General features: G+C 32.8%; 1 protein-coding gene across 2 annotated transcripts in view; it reads right to left on the bottom strand.

The window, feature by feature from the left end:
- LOC126774280 (low-density lipoprotein receptor-related protein 2) overlaps positions 1 to 25,671 on the bottom strand; it is a 212,503-nt gene that overhangs the window by 32,754 nt on the left and 154,078 nt on the right. Inside the window, exons 2-3 of one of the 2 annotated variants that reach the window (XM_050495717.1) lie at positions 22,931 to 22,993; positions 2,397 to 2,516 (exon numbers count right to left, since the gene is read on the bottom strand). In XM_050495717.1, the coding sequence (XP_050351674.1) occupies positions 2,397 to 2,516; positions 22,931 to 22,993 (183 nt within the window). The remainder of the gene's footprint in view (positions 1 to 2,396; positions 2,517 to 22,930; positions 22,994 to 25,671) is intronic. The other variant, XM_050495719.1, reaches the window with a different exon arrangement.

Genomic DNA, 25,671 nt, shown 5'->3' with positions numbered 1-25,671 from the left:
TCGGTGCGTGTACTAAAAGACTTGATCGATCGAGGACCACAGAATATATTTGTTTTTATCCAGACGACACAGGCATCTACAGACAAAATGTCTCATACACACAATATTTGTAGAAATGTTGCTTTAGTACTGAAGAGAAAAATAAAAGCGTCACGCGAAACCATAAGGCTAGGCTAAACCGCTAGGATTAACAAGGCAGACCGGGCTAATCGACACTGGTATCAAAGCTCATAGAACTTACTAGTGTAAGGATTTTTTTTTACTTTTAATAGACCAGCGTTTGACCGTTGACTTGTCTGAAGTTAAGCATCGACACGGTCTAGGAAGTAGCACGCTTGCCTATAAGAAACCTGTTTACTCTGGATTTGAAGACACCAACATTGTACCTATCAGGAAATATGGACTCAGGCAAAGCATTCCACAGTTTCGCAGAGCGAATGATGAATGTAGATTCAAAGCTTTTCGTACGTAGGCGGGGAATTTCCACTGTGTTCCTATAGCGCTTTGGTCGCGTTTGCCTGGCCGTTCGAAAGTAAATTACTCTAATCACGAGAACTAAACGTGTCTGCTCACTCATTGTTCAATTTTAACCCCAGCAATACAAACCATTTGGCGATTTTTTTTATAGTATAGGTAGATAGATGGACGAGCATATGGGCCATCTGATGGTAAGTGTTCACCAACACCCATAAACGTTGGCATTGTAAGAAACGTTAACGATCGCAAACGGTGGGTGGTACCTACCCAGGCGAGCTTGCACAAAGCCCTACCACCAGTAAAAGAAGGAGAAGGAAGTATTACCAAGCGTTTATAAAGTAAAAAAAAAGATTTTTATTTTATACAAATTGAATTGCTTTATAGCAATTTATGAATTTGACGCATTTCATTAAAGTGTAAGGATTTTCTTTTCATTTAATTTTAATTCAAATGTTAAAAGGTTATTTTGAATCAGGCGTCAATTTAAGTCGTTACGTTTATTTCAGTTGTAAAGCGTTTTCAAGCTACAAATTAAATGGGAAGTAAAAAAGTTAAGTGCATTTAAAGTGCCCAGAAAGATGCAAATGAGGAGTCAAATATAAATACGCGTTGGTTTAATCAGAGTGATTAGCGAGGGACAAGGTTTCCTCTATGCATATATAGTGATGTTAACGTCCCACAGCTAGACAAAGGAGATCTGTCATCTCCTCTTAGGGAGAAAGTTTTAAGCTTGATTGATGTAAATTTTAAGAAATTCCTTCTCCAAGCAAGATGTTTTAACTATTAATTATAAGCTATGTACAGGCATTTTTATAATATATAAAATTAAAATAAAATAAAAAAAACAAAATACACATTTTAAATTTACATAGAATTTCCTTCTTAAATTTAAATATTTATCAATAATAGTACAAATATCTATTGTTGTTTATACGTTGTTTTTCTTTACTATAAATTATAAAGTCTTTATAAAAGATTAGGGCGTGAGGGTAATAATTTTTAGGATGGAGTTTGTAGACGTATGCAACATTTACATATATAATTGTAATTAATTAATGCATTTGGTTTATTTAGTTTAAAAGACTAATTACTGAGGAAACCGGTTGCTGGTTCTTCTCAACTCAATCTACAGTCCGAACCGGTAGTTGTTTCACGTTTAATTATGTAAAATGACGATTGTGCTGGTTAAAGCTTTATTGATTTCTTTTTGATTCGTTTTATTAAAAAAAAAAAACCCAATTAAAATGTTTTTTTTTTAAACAAATATTAAATGAACATTTTAGATATATGATTAAGATTAACTACGTACTTACCAATTCTTTTCGCTAGAATCTACATTCTGAACCGATGGTAGCTTTACATTTAATTTATTGTAAAATTACGTTTCAAAAGTGTTTTTCAGTGTCTGGTTATATAAATATTATTGTATGTATATTATTTTTTTAATAGATACATCTCAATGTTTATTGAACCCACTCACGTACGTACCTTTGTGTGGTCTTTCCATTTCTGTATTTAAACGTAAATTTAAACGTAAGCAGAGATTGATTTTGGTAAGATTGATATAAAGGTTGAGCGAGACAGGTTAAAATAGGTAACAAAACAATTGCGCAATCGATGTATTAGAAAACTTTTCTATTCATCAATATAAGACGGCAATGACCATTTTAAAAAATTTATATCTGATATAACCGAAAATATGTCTGTTTATATATATTTACACCCTTCCAGTACTGTACTTCCACACCCTCACTAGAAGAAATCTCTTCTAATATAGAATCTACTTAAAAAAATAAGATTTCTTTTTAATTCTGATACGTAAATTTTAATGTTATATAAATTAAGGATACAGATTTAAAACTGTTATTTGGGTATATAAATGTGTGGATAGTAGAATGTGTATTAAGGTAGATACTCACGACATGACTGGAATTCATCTTCTCCTTTCTCACAATCTCGCTGGTAGTTGCACACCATAAGGGCAGGTATACACTTGCCCTCCGGGCACCGAAACATGCCAGTGGGGCATATTGTGTCGCCTGGAACAGAAACAAATATATAGTAACAATCTTATGATTGTAGATATCTACACTGGATGTATTTGTTTTATGAAATGGATAGGCGGACTGGTAAGTGGGCCACCTGGTGGTAAATGGTCACCACCGCCCCATAGCAATGTAATAAATATTAACCATTTCGGTCGCCAATGAGCCACCAACATCTCGAATTATAACTGACATATACAAAAGTCTAAAACTGAATTACTCATATAAAATAACTGTAATAATTTTAAAGGCATTAAGTTGTCATCATTATGACATTTTAAGAACACAATAAACTCTGATTAAAGGTATTATTACAGACCTAAATAAATAATGAGACGTTTCTACATAAACATTATGTTATTTTCGAATATTTTTGAAGAAGAATATTTAAAAGAAAAATATGAATTTTAAAATATTGGTCAAAGTTAGGTTAGGTTAGTTACTTTGAAAAAAAAAATTACGACAAACAGATCACGTAACTGATGGTATGCAATACCCCGAAATCGTTTAGCTCCCCTTCTATCTCCAATTACACTGACTCACTTAACTTTAATTCGAATTACATTAATACTTATTATTTTTTAAGATATTTTGAATGAGAAGTGGTACCCAGGCGGGTGGTATAAAGAACTGTTAACAGTGAAAATATACTTAATCGCAAGTAAAAGTGTACTTAATCGTACTGTCAGTTTCAAAATCAAACATTATTTATCAATTTCCCGACTTGGCCCGCGCGGCACATTTAGTGTAGTTACTACGAAATTCCTCGTTGGACTAGTAACTTGATGTAAGGCCGCAGACCCGGGTTCAATTTCCAGGTCAAGCCAATAAAAAGTTATTAGGTTTTTCTGTCAGAAAATTCTCAGTAGCAGCGTAGTCTGGAAGTTGGAAGCGTATACACTCCCGTGCCTCGGAAAGCACGTAAAGCCATTGGTCTTGCGCCTGAACTCTTTCCGGTCGTGTCGGATTGCATCGGATTATCGGAGTAAGGGAATAGAGAGTGCACCTGTGTTTGCGCACACATGTGCACAATAATATCTGCTGCGAAGTTGGCTAATCTCTCTTAAGATTCTGGAGGACAACAAGCTACCCTTTTTTTCAAATGAAATTAATTATATACAATTAAATTTCTACTGTTTAAAAACACGAACTCTCCCAGTTATGATCTATATATTCTAATAGCAATAAGTCTCTTTAATTAGTGTGTTATTTTATATATGTACTAAATACATTTATGAATAGGCAACGTTTAAATACATATAGAACTTCAAAATAAATGAGTGCAAAAGTAAATAGAAAGTAAAGTTGGGTAGCAATTCACTTTCAATCACAAGCCTTAGTTCAATATGAGAAATCTAGACGAACTATATTGAAAATATATTTTCTCAAAGAGCCTTAAAGGTGAAATGTGGTTTAACAGACCTGCGGGTCCTTTACGTATGTTATTAGTTTGCTCAAAAGCGAATTTAATTATAAGTTCAAAGGTATCCCAATATATAATTCGTCCCAAATCAATTTAATACGAAACGAAAGATTTAAGGAGTCATTTCGTTTTTTGTAACGTCTGGCCGTATATAATGTTTTATAGACATCCGTCTGATATTGAAATCGGCTAAACGTGTCTTATTATTCTTTGTGATATGAAAGCAAGATAAATACATTTTCAAATTTTTAATATTAACAATGATTATTTGATAGTAATAAATTCTACGAGGATAATAACTGTACAGTGATTTCAGAATTGATGAATTTGATACCGGTTGGTAACCGGTAATATCAGCGGTATAATATCCGGTAATATAATAGGTAGTATTAAACCAGTTTTTCTTAAAATTTATGTATTAATTTTAATGTACTAATATGCATTTTATACTTTTCTTATTTTTGGACCGGTGTATAGACAATCGAGGTTTGTGATAGTCTAACGAAAATTGTGCGAGACAGTGATATATTATTGAGGAGAAGGATTGGAGATTATTCCACCACCCCGATCCAATGCGGGTTGGAAAATAAATGGTTATAAAAATATGCAATCTAATCAAATGTTCCAAAGCCGATCCTCAATATCAGAAGCTGTTTCTGAACTATATTGGTGCTGCACTAAATCCTATATTTCACGGTCTGAATAGAGCCATCCGGGATGAGCTCACGATATAAGGCGGTCTTATCTTGAATATCATTTTAATAAATATATAGGAGATAGTTCAGGTCAGCTGAATCGCATTGATAATGTTGTATACATTTTGGGATATTCCATTATGTTCAGTTACTTGTTTTTATCATTAAACTAAAGATTATTAGTTGATAAAGTATCATATTATATATATAGAGCTATTAAAGATGTTTGTTATTGTAGGGTATACAAATTGAATGAATGGACTCAATGTGCACAATTCGTCAAGCATTGATTAATACTATGAAATATGATCGATTTTTTCTCCTCTTATAATAAATATTCTTCTTCGTGTACATTTTTGATATTATTTTCTAAACTAAGTATAGTCGATGCGTATGCGCTTCTCTGGTTTTATTAAACTAATTTTGTCGAGATCAAAAAAAATATTATAGATCAATATATTATTTACATAAAAATTATGGTTATTGAGAATAAAATATAAATTTAGTTTATAGAAATAACACCCGTATGAAACAGATGTCGTTTTACTCATGAATCCGCGTTGTATTTATTTCATATATTGGAAAATTCCAACATCGAAATGTGTTTAAATGGTTTTCCAACATGTTTTTAAAATCAATATTTGAATAAGTGACAATAGCGCAATGGTTTACGGACCGCTTAGCGATGTAAAAGCCGCAGGTTCGATCATGACCCCTTGGGCTGTTGTAGTCCACACTCCTAACACAAGCTGTACGCTTAATTGGAGAGGTAAATAGATATATTTCTAATTTGTCTTTAAAAAAAGTACAGACTGCCACCGACAAAAGCTTTCCACTGACTTTATTTTGTTTCGCATAAACAGAGTTTAAGATATTACAAACGAATTTCTAAGTATGATTAAGTATAAAAATATTAAGCAAAAATTTTATCACACTACAAAATGCTATGTAGTATAAAGAAAAATAAGCGGGTTTTATAACTACGATGCTGGCCGCTGTTTCGAACTGAACACAGGAAAGATTTTACTGAGCTCTGTTGCTAGTCGAAGCGCGTTATTTGGAAGACATCTGTGTATAGTTCTCGAAATTATTCAAATATACTTTCAGCAAATATAAATATTTGAACGGTTTGCCATTTAACGCGAGATAATGGCCAAATGCTCTATACTTATGGTGTATCAGATCTCTCTGAATGTATCAATACAAAAACCTAGGTGATAAAAAATAATGGAGTTAGTTATTGTTTCATTTCCATGAAGAATATACAGATTTATTGTATATAGTTACTTGATTATATAATTTTTCATTTTGTAGAAATAGAGTAACTTATCGGTTTCTAGTCGGTACTTCTTTGCAGAATGTTCATTTCTGTATAATACATATATTCGCTACGTAATATATCTGCAATAAAAGGAATAACTTTATTACCAACAATAAAAACAATATGAAAACGTTGGTCTCATACAATAAAAAATTTAATCACTTAAAAGGCCAAAGAATATTTCGTAACCTAATTCCGTAGCATTAAGACGATTCGTCTTTTATGAGGGAAGTCGTCAAATTTTATTAGTGCCTATTGTTTCTCGTTTAGCGGAGGCTACCGGGGGATGCTGGAAGGTCGATTGTATCTAGTGATATTGGACACGATACGACAGATTCACGATCAGATAAGTCTGATATCTTACTTAAGGATCACATGTTCGACGAAAACGTTACAAAACAAAAAGTCTAGAGCATTAAACAAACTGTAGACATGCTGAAGAGCACCTTTACAGAAGATTGTGGATTCAAACATGAGTAAGCACCGTTGAGTTTAATTTGGATTTATAATTCATCTCGTGCTCGCCGGTAAAACCTGCATGTTTCGGACGGAAACTTGCGTATTGGGAGAGACCTGCATCAGCCGAATGAAAAATCTGGTACATATTTATCAACAAATTCGCATTGGAACAGCATACTTCAATAAGCTAAAAAGCTTTCTTCTGAAGAGCGCAAGAAGCCTTTGCTCAGGACATTTAAACGCTTTACATTTACATTTTTTTACTTAATATTTCCGAATGAATACATTAAAAAAAGCCAAGATGGCCCAATGGTAAGAACGCGTGAATCTTAACCGATGATCATGGGTTCAAACCTGAGCAAGCACCACTGAAGATTCTCCTCAAAAAGGGAGAGGAGGCCTTAGCCCAGCAGTGGGACATTTATATGCTGTTACCGTTTCCGTTACATTCACCAACTTTATCTACCGTCATATCTGATCATAAATGAGTTGACAAAAGAATATGCATAATATGTATTGTATGCATGAATAATTTAAGTGATATCTGAATTGGTAGTTAGTGGACAGTGGAGTTCGTTCACAGTTTAAACTTAGTTTTGCAGTTTAGCAAACTTGCCGCTTCAAAGATAACGTGTTTAAATAAGTATTTGCAGAAGTTTCGATTGAGGAGGAATCATGCGAAATTACTGACTCTATTTGATATCAGCCTTAAACCAGACTTCATTGTATATATTTATCTTGATTACGATTGATACTGTGTGTTTTATGTATAATGATTATCTTCGGAATTCTCTAATTAATATTTCAATACTTTGATTAACATGTGAAAGAGCGTTCGTTAAACTGGAGCTTAGTTGCTATAAGCATTATCATTATTTACAATGCGTGGTCTATTGAGTATTATTAAGATCGTATTTTTATTCAGGACTTATACAAACACTTTTAAATTGCAAGCGTTACCATCGTTGTGGAGTGTGAATTCTGTCGAGAAGAACCTGTAAGAAGTTCAGTAGTAGCACTTGGAAAATAAAATTATAAATTACATAATACAACTATTTATTTTGTACACGAGATCCAGATCTAAATGATCTATATAAGTCAGATATATATTCTGACAAAGCGTAACAGGCTTTTATAATGAGATTATTTTTAATAACAAACAATGTTGTGGCGGGTTTAACGGTAAGCGGGCTAAACCGCATGGGGCTGCCATAGAGCTCCGAAATCGGCAGCATTTATACAATGCGACGGCAGCAGAATACAATGCGACAATATATACTAAATAACTTGGTAATTGTATAAAATAGCAGAAATGATACATCGTACATATCAAAATTATATATCATTGCAAGATTATGAATAGAAAACTTTATTTCTTGTGTTTTTGTTCTTGTATTAAAAACGTGACTTGTCAACTTATATGTAATCTAACTTAAAAATGTACGCCACAAAATCTACCGCTTAAGTCAAAGAGCTCAACTTGACTTGCGGTCACTGCCAAAAACACGTAATAATTTAACAGCTTTCTTACACTTATTACTTAAACATAATATAATTATAAAAAACGTATATATTTAGTTAAAAAGTCACGAGTCATTATTTAGAAGATATAATTTATCTAGTAGGAATTATTTTCAAGTATTTCAATAGACAAATAAGATAACCGTTAATTGCACTCTCACCATAGTACAAAGGTACAAGGACGAAATTTGCTATAACATCTTTGATGAGTAATGTTCAAGTGTCAAATACTATGTGACGTCATAATCTTTCCTTTCTTCACCTTTGAACAGAAATGATATATCAAATGAATATTATTAAGAACCGATCTTTGATAGTTGTTAACTACTGATTCTCTTGTCGGTTCTTCTCGGTAGAATCTACATTTCGAACTAGTGATAGCTTTACATTCTAATTTTGTAAAATGTTTTGCCAAAGTTTCCCTTAAAGAGACTACTTCAATAAAGACACATTTTAATGTTGCTTTACTTCGATTCACAAACATAATTAGCTAAGTTACATCTCCACTTAATACTTGCTCTCATTTTTAATCGCGATCTTTGATTAAGTAGCCTGTATTCATTAATGTAATTGTTTTCCATGTTCGTGACTCGGATAGTTAAAAGACATTGTCTTAATTTTATATTTTCTTTCGTCCATAAACATGGTTACCAAGCTAAGGACATAAAGCTCGTTATCCCGTAATAAGGTCGACTTCTCTACGAGATATCTCCTCATTTGATTCCATTGTTGTTATACGATTCCGACCTTTATAGCCAGTTTAAGGTCTCGTTACGAGAAAAATATGCAGACAGTTATTTTATTACAGCAGAGAAAATTATTTTTTATTGAAGAAAGATGTTGTTAAATTTCTAGAATTGAAACTTTATTAAATATATTAAGAAATATCGAATATTTCTAATTGAAGAAATTTCGTTAAATTTTTTTGGCTGCTTCCTGCTACCCGTGTCTTCGTTAATGCTAATTAAGGTTTCGTACCCAAAGGAAATCTATTACTAAGCCTAATCCTCTGTATGTCTGTCCGTATGAAATAATTGCGGTTATATAGCCATCTACAACAATAAAACTGATATTTTTAGCCGAAGATGTAGAAAGATTTTGTGGAAGTACGACAGTTGCACTCGATATCTAGTTATTATTATTATTATTATTAAATTCTATGTTGTTCTAACATACCCCCATAAGCTTTTTGATTTTAAGTCGGTCTACGTTTATCTCGTTATGGGGTAGGAAGTTTAACTTCAACAATTGCAATAAGATGTAAATAAATGCTAAGGACAACGCGCTCAACAGATGAGAGTCTCGGGACTTCGTAGAAATTTCTCGAGGGTTTTGTCTGTCTGCAGTAACAGCCTGTGAATGTCCCACTGCTGGGCTAAGGCCTCCGCTCCCTTTTTGTGGGGAAGGTTTTGGAGGTTATTCCACCACGCTACTCCAATGCGGGTTGGTGGAATACACATGTGGCAGAATTTCACACATGACAGAAATTAGACACATGCAGGTTTCCTCACGATGTTTTCCTTCACCGTCAAGCAAGGGATGAATTATAATCACAAATTAAACACATGAAAATTCAGTGGTGCTTTTCCGGGTTTGAACCCACGATCATCGGTCGAAATCGGTTAAGATTCACGCGCTCTTATCACTAGGCCATATCGGCTTCTGTCTGCAGTATCGAAGTTTAATTCGTTACATCATGTTAGTTGATAGAGTATAAGTCTCGTTACTGTTACTTTTAAAATTTATTTAAAAGAATGCAGATCGTCAAATACGCGCCATTTAATGCTAAGCGGTCACTGTTCTTAGATGTTGGATCAACTATATTTTTATTTATTTATGGTATTCAAATAATTGTATGGTCCAATGGGCGGACTTATCGCCTAGGCATTCTCTGTCAGTCAACCTTTGGGCTGAGCTGATATTCATGATAGCGACGAATGCTTTTCAAATGAAATCAAATAAAAATCCTTTATTCAATTTCTTGTATAATAAGTACATAAGTTTAATACTTCTGCATTAAACTTATGTACTTATTGATTGTCAAATTAAAAACTACCATAATTAAAAACAACAGTTATACATATATAATAATAATAATATCGTGGGAAATTTTTCACACACGGCCATCTGATCCCAAATTAAGCTTGTACAAAGCTTGTACTTTGGAAACCAGACAACTGATATACTACATTTACATATACTACATCTTTTTTGTAAATACATACTTAATATAATATAATTATAAAATACTTAATTACACCCATACTCAGAACAAACAGACATGTTCATGCACACAAATGTCTGTCCTGGGTGGGAATCGAACCCACAACATTCGGCGTGAAAGGCAAGTATCTACCAACCACGCCCACCTGCTCGTCAGATAATCAATACAACTTCAATGGATTGGATATATTTTCCAGCAGTAGATCGATGCTGGTGGTGGCTTGCGTGGTTAAAAATAAATCGTTGTTGAAACTTTATGTTGGTAACTATTTACGTAAACCAGATGAATGTGGCCGTCTCAGAGACATTATTTTCAGTTAATCCTCTATTATCGTAACTAATGGCCTTTGATAAGTATCTCCACGAACGATCGACGATTCTAATTATCGCTTCACGAGTTCCGTCCATGGTTAACTGTTTATTTAAAGGCTTTAGTTTACAGAATAAAGTACTGAATTAATTTAGTAAAATCCTGCGAACGTCCTACTGTCGGGCAAACGCTTAAGGAGACTCTTTGGAGCATTTACCACGCTGCCTTGGTTGCTGGTTGATAAGCATATAGATTATTCAAGAAGCGTAAAGACAAATAAACAATGAGATCTTGAATAATCTGTGATATTCTATTTTATTTTTTTATTTTATTAGTTAGGAAGCCAAAGTTATATATTAAAAAAAACATTATCTTATTGCTTATATAAAAAAATTGTAACAAAATACATATCAAGTTTATGCTAACTTAAAATTCAAGTAAAAATTATCTAATTGACGAAAACAAAACAAAAAAAACACCTTTACCTTAAACTAAAAAAAAGAAAGAATTTTGACTAGTGAATAGCATTATAATGTAGTTATAAATCATTAATTCATTATTACTACGTGAAAAAATGGCGTTTTGTACATCAGCGAAGTTGTTATCGAAACTTTGAAAGTTGATTAAAGTAGATATAAGTTGTTAAGTGGAATAGTCTCACATTTTACATATATATACATTAGTTATGAACTGTTTGTAGTACATAATACAGCAGAGCTAACAAATCGCATGGAATATCTAAATCTAATATTTGTTTTACTCTACATTGTTATTATTGATGTATACCAACTTGCGCTTAAATTTTAATCAAGAATACTGGAGGTTGCGTCCAGCGCCCGAACTAAGAGCTCACCTGAAAAATGTCCCCAAGTGCCGGTTACTGAGAATAATTTACATTAAACTGTTTACCTTTACAATTAAAACTTCGTTGAGCGTTTTGTTTAAGAAAAATTAACTTCGGTGCCAAGATTATAGTATTCTTTATGTTGAGTGGTAAGTTTTTTAAAGTCAATGATCGAGTGTAATGCATATTGAATAAAGATTCATTGATCGCTTAGTTGAGTTCAAGAAGGTTTGCAGTTCTTATTTATTTGTATTTAAAAACAAATAGTACATAATAAATTTTATAAATCTCAAAAATATATACAAATCATTACCAACAAAAGTTTTCAATGATTGACTGACACAAAACAGGTGTAGGGACAACTGATAAATTATCAATCAATTAGAAATTATTTCCAAAATATAACTGTAATGCGCGCCAGCCAACCGGCAGCCATGTTAAAAACAAGCTTTTTGACGAGCTTGTTGTTGTCGAACTTTGACACTGTGTATACCTCTCGAGTAATACATAAATATATAGTAAACGATGAACAAATTAGCTATATAATCTAGCCAGTATATAATAAATAATTATGGTTTATTTTAAATTCGCGTATAAGCGGGTTTAAATGTAAATAACTTATCATTTTGATCGCCACGTGTTGAACAATAGTTGTGGTAAAGGTGAGGTTGCACTGATCCTTCGATCGTTCGATCGATGCTAATTTCTGTGCTTGCAATCTTATACGTGTCACCAACTTCAATATTTTCCAAATCATTCTGTCATTATTGATTTAAAATTCACCCGCTACACAATATTTATAAAGACCTTATATTATTGGTTTTCTTTTCAAGTTTATATAACTATTATTAGTGTTTTTGTGTGTTTAAACATTTCTGCACAACACGGTAAAATTAATCTCATATGGCACAGCTAATCAAGCTGAACCAGGGCACTCCATAGATGTATATCGCATAAAATCGACAAATTTATTACTATTTTTATGTTATTTATAGAAAGGACAAAAATACGTCATGAAAAATGTTACTAATTTCGTTCTGTAGTGTAAGCTCATACTATGTGTGTATGTTATCAATAAACGAAAATTACTGGTGGTTATTTAAAAATTATTTTTAAAAAATGGGGTTATAGTAAAAAGCTACCAGTGTGTGTGATCAATCGCCGCCGCTCTGTTACAGTCAGAAAAATATACACTGAAGAAATATCTGAAAAAAAGTTATGAACAAACTATACACCCTACAGCGCGCGTCCCTAATTTTCAAAACCCAGATAAATGAGTAATGGAAGTAATATGTGTATGTTTGAATTAAGCTAATTTGGTGAAACTATAATAACTGGTGGTAGAGCTTTGTGCAAGCTCGTCTGGGTAGGTACCACCCACTCATCAGATATTCTACCGCAAAACAGCAGTACTTGGTATTGTTGTGTTCCGGTTTGAAGGGTGAGTGAGCCAGTGTAATTACAGGCACAAGGGACATAAAATCTTAGTTTCCAAGGTTGGTGGCGCATTGGTGATATAAGCGATGGTCAACATTTCTTGCAATGCCAATGCCATTAGGTGACCCATAAGCTCGTCCGCCTTCCTATTCTATAAAAAAAATCCGTGAATGCAACAAACTTTTGTTTCATATTAATAAGGTATCATTAGATATATTCACAGTTTAAGTACGGCACAAAACGGGCAACATACCTAACAGGTTCATATTATATGTATACATATTAGGTGAGCTTGTTGCTTTTATATAAATTTAAATATATATTGTATTACATAGATCAACTTTTTTTACATACTTTCTGTGTTAATATTCTTTGTCAGCAATGTTTATTATAAATTCGAATTTCTTTCTTTCTATATAAATATAATTTTTATATAAGTCAGTGTTAGTTCATCAAGATACGTATAATGTATTGTCTGTTTGTTTTTTTTTCGTTTATCTTTTTTTAAATTCAGAATTGAATCTTTTAATACTTTTTTTTTCTTAAACGTCAAAATTGTATATACCTTTTTAATTTAAAATGTTAAGTTGCCGAAATTCTATCGAGGATTTCACTATAAATATCAGAGTCCCCAAGACGTTGGCTACGTCGGCCGGCCGCAGACTGGCACGATGCCAAGTGGTCGCCATCTTTAGGGTGCCACCGTTACTTCCGGTGCACACAATTCACGGATATGAATAATATGCTTGTTTGAACATCTGCGACGAATGTTTTACTGATAGCAATAATTAATTCGAGACAACTGTGTGTAATTGTACCACGTCTGGCTTAGACTGTACCTGTATATGTTATTTAGAATCGAGATAGCCCGGTGGCTAGAATACGCGAATTTTGACCGAAGAACGCAAATTCGAATCCAGACAGGCACTACTTAATTACTTAATTATTTTATGTAATTCAGTTTCCAGTTTCCGGTTGCAGGTGTGCATGAATTTTTTTCTGAATGTATATACATCAATCCGCATTGGAGCGACGCGGTGGAATGAACTTCAAACCATTTCCTCTTATAAATGCTGGACTAAACAATATTTCATCAATCAATTATCATTAACATATTATGAATTCATAGCAATCCTGCGTCACGTGCGCCTCCTGTTTGTGCTCAGTCAACTCACCATTCCGTAACAGCGCTATTCCAGTTTGATTAACAATTTAACCATCCGTCGACCGTATCACTGCATTGACAACTTATTTACCTACATCTGTTAGGTGTTGAACAACATGTTACTCTATTGTACGAGCTTAAATGCACATACAAATAGATACACATGTGGGAAATTGTCATCAGACACATGCAGGTTTCCTTACGACGTTTTCTTAGGAAATGAATTATATACACAAACAAAGCACATGAAAACTCTTGCTTGCCAGGAGTTGATCCTTCGATTACGATTTACTTGTTTTGCCCACTGACCCATTGCGGTTCAAAATTCGAATCTTATCTTTATTTGATGCGTAGTGTAAACAAAAAATAAAATTGTTAAGTCCAAACACGGTTGGACAAAATAGCAATACTTATTTACTAAAAAAATAGGATCACAACGCCCGCGGTGACTTTGTATTACGAATATTGAGTGTTAGATGCCGAAATACCGAACGTGAAAGGGTTCGATTTTCAATACAAAGATAACACGTGATAGCCGCCAAGCACAATAGTAAGTAAAGTAAAAGTGCCTCTATACGTTATTGCTGTTTACTGGAGTACTGACCAATGAATCTTTGAAAGATTAGTGAGGCAGAGTCGTCACAGTGGAGCAATAATATAAGAGATCCTATGATTAATGACACAAATGTATATATATACATACTCAGTACTTACTATAAATAGGTATGTTAATTAAATGCCAATAAACTGTTATATCGGTTGCCCCAAAGTTTAACGATCACTTTAATCGAGGATTTTATGCTTCACCAAAGGTTCGCCAAGTGTTAATACAAGTTTTCATGTCGGAATTTTGAGTTTAGAGTTGGATTGCAAACCCCTGTATTACTTGGACTAATAAGTCTTTTTGTACAAACTAAAAAAAAAGATTCCTGGAAGCAAAACTGGTTACAAAGAGATTGAAATAAAATAGTTTCTTACAATAGAAAACACATTTTATACATTATATTTTTCTAAATTAACCGCTCAAAGCAATACGTCCGCCGGCGTGTGAGGGAAAATCGTGAAACAATCTAGTAGACAACAAAATAAATTGTCCCCGCGACTCCTGGGGATTGTTTTTAAATTTCGTTACACTCAGGCTGAGTCATGTGATGGAGTGGGATGATGGTATCTGGCACTGAAATGTGTGACAGGGATAGAACACCTAGGACCCTCTCGGAAATTTTGATGCGAGTCTAATTCGAGTTACAGAAGTTAGGGATGTGAAGTTTAGTGACGACGTGTGGACTTGATTGAATTTTTATAGGTACGAGCCGTCGCGCGATATTTTTTTCTAAATGAATGACGTTTTTGAATGATTGAATAAGATTATTTTAATTTAACAAAATTTACTTTATGAGGCTTTGTGCTACCCTTTTAGGTACCACTTACCCATCATATAATCTGCCGCCACAAAATTACATAGTTTTGATGTGTTTCGGTTTGAAGAGTGAGTTAGTGTAGTTAAAGGCGCAAGGGTCATAATATCTTAGTTCAAGGTCAATGGTGCATTGGCGGTGTGAGTAAAGGCACCGATGTCTAGGGTCCACGAACCACCAGGTAGCTCGTTAGCCCATCGGCCTACCTATTTAATAAAAAGATATTATCATTATTAAGGGAAAGGCAAGCAAGCAAAGAAATGCGCCGTCTGATGGGAAATAACCCTTGTCCATAAACAATGGTACTGTGAGACATATTAACAATTTCCCTGTTTCTTGATAATATAACTTAGACCTTGTAGCTGTAATTACACTGGCTCATTCATTATTCAAGTCCTCAAACAGGTGCTAGTTGGCTGTAGGTAGAATTAATGATAAGTACTACCTAAGTGTCACTAGTGTATATCCTGATTAAAATTTGTCAAAATAAAAACAAGAAAGAGAGTCGAAAGAGAGTCGCAGGTCCAGCTTGTAAAGCATGATAATTGTAAAGACATTTAAAAACTCATTTGTCTATATCACGTATGGGAGTTCTCCAGAGATCGATATTTTGGTTTCAGTATCGGCGCTCGAATATAAACACGCCCCGGGGACCTCATCTATTTGTGTAAATGTGACAAGGACCGTTTCTCACGTAAGTAGTTTTAACTATTCAATAGAGACTGTATTTAAAAAATTATCATAGTTTAAAAAAAAACAGGTTCGTTCCCGACCACGAACTTTGCTAAGCTCGCCGGGGAGGTCACCCACTCATCATAATATATTTAACCGCCAAACAGCAATACTTAGTATTGTTGCGTTCTGGTTTGTAGGGTGAGTGAGCCATTATAACTACAGGAGCAAGGCACATCTTAGTTCCAAGGCGGTGGTTCATTGGCGTTGTAAAGATTGGTAATATTTCTAACCGTGTCGATATGTATGGACAGTGGTGACCACTTACCATCAGGTGGCCCATTTGAGTCCCAGTCTGTCGATCAATTTTCAATAAATAATAACACCTATAGAAACATATAGTCTATATGTACTTTATTTAAGTACTAAGAGTACTTTGAATCACCATTTCACAATTAAGTAAATGTAAAGCTACAAGCGGCTCTGGATATAGATTCCATCGAAAAGATACGAATAGAAAATATTTAGACATTATAATCTATTATATTAACCTATGACTACGGATTCGAATCGAGCCTAGGAACATTTTCATTGTCAACGAAAACCAATATCGATAGAAGTTTGACGACAATTTAAGCATTTACACAATATACCATCAATTATATTATTTAGTAATAATAGCAATATTATATATTGATACATTTTGAATATTTGAGATAATGTTAATAGAGATACAAATACAGATTTTATTCATATACATAACAAGCTAAATACACAACGTATAAACATAATATATAAACATTTATAATGACAGAACAACAATGAAAATCAAAATCGTGTGAACATTCCTAAGCAGTAAGTTTGAAAAGTGGTGTGCATGACCTTTTTATTACACGTTATATAATATTACTATGAATATATTTCACTTTTACGAGGAACACGTACAACCGAAATATTCCTCAATCGAATGGCTATGTAAAATTGATAATGGGCCATCATTTACAGGAATCCATCTATTCACAAAATTTGAGGGTATAACTCGATAACCCTCGCCATATTTAAGGAAGGGCTCCGAAAACGTCCCATAAAAAGTATTTAAATCACCCCCATACATCTTAACTATACTTAATGTAAGGCTTTGAACACACACACACACACGCAATAATTCACTTTTATATTACTACTTGTAAAACACGGCAATCGGTTTCCTCCCTGAATATATCTGTGTCAATAATTGTCATGGTAGCGATCGATTGAATGATATATAACTTGAAGTGCTGTAACGCCATCTAGTGGGGACTATAAACTAGATAGAATAAAAACCTTCTCCAAAACTAAATGTCAATATATAGATTTACGTGGATTTATTTTTTAAGGCCAAGGCGAGCCAACCTCGGCTCTCCCTACGATGTGACCGCACGAGTTTCTCCCTTAATGCCAGTATCCTCGTTTTCTTGGCTTTACGGGTAACAACTTTTTTTTTCGATTTGATTTACTAAAAAATATTCTAATTTCAAAATTAAAACTGATTGATTAGAATAAAATAGTAGAAAAAGTAGTGTATGTAAGATTTTTTAATAATCAGTTCCGTAGTTACAGAGATTACCTCTATATACAAACAATCAATTAATACCTCTTTGCAGTATTATTATTAATAATAATTTATATTATTTATTTTCTTCTAACTACTCTTAATCAGTAGATTATAATTTTAATGAATTTAAATAATTATTAGTCCAAATTATTAGAACTGGGTCGCAGAGGATTTAATCCTCAATGTGCACGAGGCCTAAGTTAACTGTGAATGGCAGCAGTGTGAAATATAACCGAATCAGCTTCCGTATTGTAATGCAAAGAAACGAATAAAAATGTTATTATATCTCACGCATGTGTCGCATGTTCGTGTTTATTTTGTTATATTGTACGAGACATTCTTAAATCTCAATTTTTTTTTAAATATATTTATTAATTAAATTATACTATGACCTAGTGGTTAGAACACACAAGTTTTGCTGAAGATTCTGGGATTAAAAGCAAGATTTCGAGCTTAAAAGAAGAGTATCACGCAATTTTCATGTACTTAATTTTGTGCTCGCCAGTGAAGGAAAACATCGTGTGCATTCCTTCATGTACATCAGAGAAATAGAAATATTAGATAGAAATCTGACTCATGTGTATCCATAAACTCGTATTAGAGGCCTCAACCCAAGACTGAGACATTTACAGAAAACACAAAAAGTGATGTGATGTGATGATGATTTTTGTAATTTATGCGGTAGAGCACGTATCTGCAAACCGCAGGCAAAATGTGCACTAATTTAAAATTAGGTTGCTATTATGACGTAGAAAGTCTTGTGCAGCGCTTCTGCTACAATTTATGCAACTAAAAAAACGTCACTAGAACTCTTAGTTAATCAAATTTGCAAATACTTATTCATTCAAGACACTTTCTCTTAAAAGAAATATACTAAAAAATGTTCAAAGAATTTTGCACTCTGCAGTAAAAAACGAAAGTTTTATTAACTAGTCCCTGAAAGAGGAAAATGTAAGAGGTTTCCTTCATTCATTTATTCATTCAGTTTTTATGTTGAAAGAGGTGCGACCTATCATTACGGCGATTATTATCATTCAAACTTCACAGATAGGTTTCCGCTTCAAACAAAATCAAAATTGGCTTATGAAGTAAGAGACTTCTTCTAATCACTTTTGTTAACGGTCACAATTAGGTTCTTCTAAGAAGAACCGGCAAGAAATACAGTTACTATTTTTCAGCCATTAAATTATATACACATTATTTAAACACAATAAAATTATTATAATAATACTGAATGAAATTCAACGAATATTAACTCCGAGGTCTTTATGATCTACATATAGTGTAATCTTTAATTTTTTTACTTTTTTCTATACGTATAGATAGTATCTAGAGAATAAACTAGAAGCAACTTGTGAACTTTTTGATAAGCTCCCGTTCGGTGCCCGCAAGGCCCTTCTCTGTCACGCCCTATTTACTTTCGTCAACTATTTATAATCCCACATTTGCCCATACGAATGTTTCTCGTGCGGAAAATCCAAGTTGGGTCAACAGACAATACAATTTCTCGGTCAAATGATTTGAGGATAACTTCAAACATACATCGACTTTAATAGTTGTATAATTATAAATAAATATCTATTGATAAACATGGAAAAATAATATCATATTATATGATAACAAAATACTCGATTTGATCGTATTAACAAGTAGCGGTTTCATCCGCGTTAGTATAATATCCTTATATTTATTAAGATTTCGTTATTTTTATTTCTAACTATATGCCAACATCGTGAATATGAGCCATATTGTCGATAAATATATAATTTGTCAATAGCTAGATCAGCTACTTCAAAGCAAGCACAGTTATGAACGATCGTATTTACAAAACAAATGTATTGTGTGAATTTGAATCTCCTCTCGTTTTAAGGAAATTATCTGGAGCATATTCCACTAGACTGCACTCACGTAGTAGATTATTAACGTCCTGCTTTACTTAAGATATTATAAACACAAAATAAGCACATGGAAAACGCAGTAGTGCTTGTCTTGGCTTGAATTTGTAAGCATCGGTTAAGATTTACGCGTTCTCACCACAATGGTCAGGTGAGCCCCGTCATCGAAAAAGGAGAGAAAAATCGTTTTAGATTAATTAATTTAAAAAAATACAAAGCGTATTTACCTTAATTTATTGTCAATTAAGGCTAATTCACAATCATTACTGTTGTACCAAAGTACCTTTTGATGGTTGAACGGAAATTCGGAAATGAAACGAAATGCATAATAATGAACCCTATGATTTACATAAAGCACTATAGCGTGTTGGGTAAGGTCCGGGTCACATTTGCGACTTTAACAAGACACGTATGAAAACCAAGATAGCCTAGTTAATATATCACGTTTATCTTAAATAAATAGTGACGGGTTCAAATTCAGGCAAACCGAAATGCAGGCAAGGCAAGACAGTTTTTTGTATATATGAAATAGTCACCACACACATCACATCACAGTAGACAGTGGTCACCATCAAACATAGACATTGGCGATGTAAGAAATATTAAACACTCCTTACATCGCTAACTCGCTTCCAACCTTGGGAAGTAAAATGTTACGTATCTTGTGTCTGTACTGACACTGGCTCACTCAGCCTTCAACTGGATTACAACAATACTAAATATTACTGTTTTTATGTTCCATATTTGTGTTCTGAAAACAGTAACAGTCTGTGAATGTTACACTGCTGAACTATAGTGTCCCCTACGCTGCGCCAATGCGGGTTGGTGGATACACAGATTTATTTAGGATGTTTTTATCCACAGCCATTCACGAGTTTAAAATTACAAACACAAATTAAGCACGTGAAAATTTAGTGGTGCTTGCCCGGGTTCCGGTAGTATTCTGAAAGTTTTAGTAGTATTCTAACTATCCTTTCTTATAAAATAATAGTTATTCGTGTACGTTTATAATTAGCATCTCATTTTCGAAATGGAAGTATTCCTTTCAATTACTCGAAGAATGGCCGTCAGATATGCAAGGTGAGCACAGGTTATATCCGTTCGTGCAGTGAGCTTAAACTATTATTTTATAAGTTAAAAAATATTGCTAGTTTGTAAAGAGCCTTATATTGTTCATGGTAATGTCAATAATGGCTTCTGTTTAGGGAGACCTTTGTTATATATCTATGTAAACCACAACAATTACATGTTGTAATTACTATAGTAAGTTAAAAAGTTAATTAGTGCGGCACTGATGACGTCATCGTTCGACAAATCCAAAAAAAAACAAAACTTCTTTTTAGAATATCTAGAATTAAATAAACATTGATTGTTATATTTATGACCTTGCATCACCTAACTACTCGGACCAACCGCTCACTGCCTCTGCCCCAATTCGCCATGTGTGTTTGTTCGTCCCCGGGAGGACGGAGGTCCCTCGGTAGCATGTGCGGAAGAATAATAGTTGCGATACTGGCGTTTTAAGTGCTTTCATTGACAATCGGCACATATTTACGTAAATATTTGTAAATTGACTTTAACTGAAACTTTTAATTTGTAATTATGTAGTTCGAACTGTATGTGTCAAATGCGGTATCAAAATGTTTTTTTGCCTATAATTACATCCGAAAATATAAAGCAGACCCAGACTTTTAGCTAATTATATATAATTCCTTTAGCTGAAGATTTAAATATATTCAAGTATATATAGTATAGCAACGAATACCTAAATTGTTGACTATAAAATATATCTAAATATTATTATTATTAAGAAGAAAAACATTTTTGTACGTCGGTATTTCTTTCTTTGAAACCCGCCATTCCCAGCACATTTCTCGAGTGAACTTCAAAACGACAGGCAACAAAGATACAAAGTCCATTGAACGCGGATGACACTTCTCCTTCATTGCTTTCAATATCCTGCGCAATGTATTGCAAGCATTTTGCATTGTTTACCTAAAGGACTTCCACATGACGAAGCACTAATCAAGCGACAGGAAAACAGCAGTCAGTTTAAAGACCATATTGGTAACTCGGGAGACTCGGTAGTTTTGGCTATGCGTTGATAGTCGGGACAATTGATTTTATAAGTATAGAGATACTACATTTAGCTGTATGTTTGATGGTTATTCTGGGCTGTCTTGAAGGTAATTCTTCAGGGATTCCCAAAAATATTGTATCTCTATATCCAAACAATGTCACAGACAAAACACATATTTACAAAAGTAAATATAAGTGTATTTGTACGTTAAACTTTAGTCGAACAAAATAGAATAATTTTGGTAAAACTTACATAGTTTTGCGAGATGATATGAAATTTAGTAGGATACCTAAGCCCCCTTGTAATATGTGATTACTCATTTTATAATTTAATGTTCAATTAAATTACGTTTGCACACTGCTTTGGAAACTAAATTTATATACTATAAAATGTAAAAAGAAGCTATAGTTTTGACCAAAGCAACGAGATCGTGTTAAACAAAACGACAGCGTCTTGAAATGTAATCCTTAAAACAGAACTCAATATATATTGTAAATACTTTATTAATATATTGATTTCAATAGATTTTTAAAGTAAACAAGAGTACGGACTGTTATTGGCGGTAATGAATACGTATATTACCACAAGGGTGGCAATATACGTATTCATTACCAGGCAATCGTAAAGACCGTTAGCTTACAATAAATCTAGCCAGCGTGCCTAGTGCGAGTTTTGTATGGAATTCCGAATATTACCATTAGACGGCGCGAAAACGCTATCGAATAAGTAAGAAAAATTGCACTATGCACACTGATTGTAAACTGACATAAATTATGAACATTTTATGACGAAAAAATATTATTAGAGATATAAAGAAACATGAAACGAATGGTTGTCACACAAGAAAAACTGTCCTTTATTTTAATTTCCTTTAAAAAAATAAAATATTATTATAAAATAACTTCTACTTTTCGAAATATATATAATAAAAGTCTATTGTGATAGAGAATATAATACTGTGAAGCCTTACTATCTGTAAACACATATCTAAGATATATTGTCACAATGGAATGGAGAACTGAAGTCTAAATCCGTCTAAACAGGAGAACCATTGTTGACCAGTTACTTAAACGGTTTGTTTATATACAAGATACAACATAATACTTTTTTGTAAGTAAATTTTGATAGGATATTTTTTTAAGTTACAGACATATAGTGAGCCAAGGTAACATTAAAATCTAATCATATATACCCAAACATAATGAAAAATAAGATAAAAATACAAAATAGGTGCAAGATCAAAAGGTTCTTATATCAACTATGAAAGAGCAACAACTACTGATACAAATCTGTATATAAATACGAACACACACACGTAAAGTCAAACAAAGAAGCGCCCTCTACGACGTACCTTTAAAACGATACTTTTTTAAAAATTGCTTTGGAATCCGAGGCTTCATACGCCCGGTCCGTCCTGTAAATACAAAATGGAATTGTAGACATTTGTGTAGGAATTGGAAAGTAAATCTTTTACTATTACTGAACTGTTAACGATTTCTAATATACGAAGTGGTATAGGTATCGATTTCTATTAAACGAAGCTTATTTATAAATTTGTCAATAATTTACGATGACGATTTTTTAAATAACTGACAATTATTTAAAGCATTTTTGATGTATTATATATTTTTGATTATATGTATTTTGATGAAAAATAGTACATTATTTTATACATATACAAATGGACTGTGTGCTAAGATATTTAGAAAAAGTTCAAATTTAGAAAAACTAAATTTTATCAATTGAGCGAGTTACTTAATACGCCATTTATTTAAGAAAAAAATCAAAAAACGAAAGCCTTTTATTAAAAGTATTATTTTATAATAATATATAAAATTTCTTTAGTGATTAAAATTTATAAAATTTAAAGCAAATATTAAAATCTGAAGCCGTTTGTATATTCAAACGTTTTCCTTTATAAAGTATCATTCTTTAAGAGCTTCTCACTGTATTTACTAATTGTGTACTCATTTAAATGGATGTATACAATCAGACGGCTGGAGTACTTTTGCATATTCAACAATCTACACTTTTAATGAAATATTCTCGTTGAGAACTTGTTTGTCTATCGCATAACGGCCCACGTCGGGCGCCAACTTTTCTTCTTGTACTTCGTTAAACATTTTAACATTTTTTATTGATAGATTATAACATAGACTACTTTCCTATAATTATTTCTTAGATATAACTTTTTATTTTTTCATTTGGATTTTCAAAAGGTTCAAACTTATAATATTTTTTTTTAAATCCTATCAATTAAATGATAAAAGAAATCGTTTAATGAAACGATAAAATGTTATCAGTTGAACGCAAACAGTTAATTGAATTGATGTTAATTTTTTTGAATGATTAAAAGGAAATATTTGGAAATTATAAAAAAATGCTGTAAGATGTTAAATGTACAAAATTACAAAGATTTTAATTAATTACTTTAAATATTTAAAAAAATGAGTTAATTTACAAAAGTGGAGTTGGAGTTTATTTCAACAGGAAGATCTAGAGCGGGCTAGTATAACAACCATGTATGGAAAAATATTATCCAATACATGCCGATTTACTTTTATTTATATATATTATTTATTTATAAATTAAGCACATAAAAGTATAAGTAGTGCTTGCTAGCATTTAAACTATTTGTGTTGTGAATTTAGATTGTAAAACTTAGTTATATGTCCGTAACACTGTATTTATAAAATTAGAAGTAATCTACTCGAAGATTTCCGGTATTTCGTATTTTTTAAAATAACCGTAAAAATAATTAGACGTAGGTAATATAAGCAATGCAAATAGCAACGAATTTATGCAAGATACTCTTTTACATTGGAAATGCTTATACATTATTAAACAAGGCTAACAATTTATAAAACCATTTCAATATTGTGGTCTCTATTTATATTTTCATGATTTAAAAGTAAACGAGACAGGCTTATTAGCCCGCTAGCGTCTAGTCTTAGCACTTGATTTTTCCTTGAATATTTAAACGGCCCTGGGGCGAGTCGGCTCTTTGATGCAATCTAACGTTTACATCGCAAGAACATTTAATTTCTTATTATATGCATACAATTAACCGGTTTCGACATCTCCTTATAAAAGGCTATTACAGTATGTCTGTAGGCAAAAACTTGAATTCTAAAGGTCAGATTATAATGAGATTTTATAATCAAGGGTAATATTCCCGAAAATTTCCGTATATTTGTCATAATTATATGTGCGTTGCTGATGTAGCTTATAAAGCTGCTGATCCCGTAGTGTGAGATTTGAAGATCGTTTATAAATAAAATGTAATACGGTGCAATTTTAAGTAGAATAACACCTGTTTCGATGACCCACAAGTGCATTAGACGTGTGTGTTCAACATACGTCTAATGCACTTGTAGGCTATTTTAGTAACTGGTAGTAACATGTCTCTTAAGCTTACAGCTTGATTTGCGAACCAGTCCAGGTCTAGATCTTGCGACCGCTCTGAAGTTCTTTCTCAAGCTAGTAAAATCTTTTATTATCAGCTATAAAATATTTGTTATTATATTTAAACATATTCAGTAGAAAATGTGGCGTTTCAAATACAATAACAATTTCCCGCGGGCTACAATGTTATTTACTTTTCTTCTTGTACAAGAATTACTTTTTAAAACAAGGACGAAAAACAAAGAAAAAGGTTGCCGGGCGCATTTCATGCCCGGAAAGTTTTGAAAGCGTTATTCTATACAAAGTTACTTGGTCACATCTAGATGATTGGTGGTCGCAGGTTGAGTGTGGCTCTTGAACCTTAACGGCTCAACGGAGATCGTTAAATTGCTAAGCTGCACCATTTCAGAAGTTTTATGACTTGTATAAAATTTGTATAATATTGTCTGTTCCTAATAATGTTGAATTCATATATGCAAATGTAAAACTTTATTTATGATGTTTATTTTAAAACAGATATAATAACAACCTTTTCTTTCTTATAGGGGAATATTTTCATGTAAGTATTGGAGCTCATTCGTCCACGATGCTCCATTGTGGGTTGGTGGATAAGGCAGAATTTCACCAGACATATGCAAGTTTCAACTGAGCCCGATACTAATTATAAATACATATGTAGAACAGGTG

This window comes from Nymphalis io, chromosome 16, assembly GCF_905147045.1.
Source record: "Nymphalis io chromosome 16, ilAglIoxx1.1, whole genome shotgun sequence".
Classification (NCBI taxonomy): domain Eukaryota; kingdom Metazoa; phylum Arthropoda; class Insecta; order Lepidoptera; family Nymphalidae; genus Nymphalis; species Nymphalis io.
Note: the sequence above shows the minus strand (reverse complement) of the source record. Positions and strands in the feature narration are given on the sequence as shown.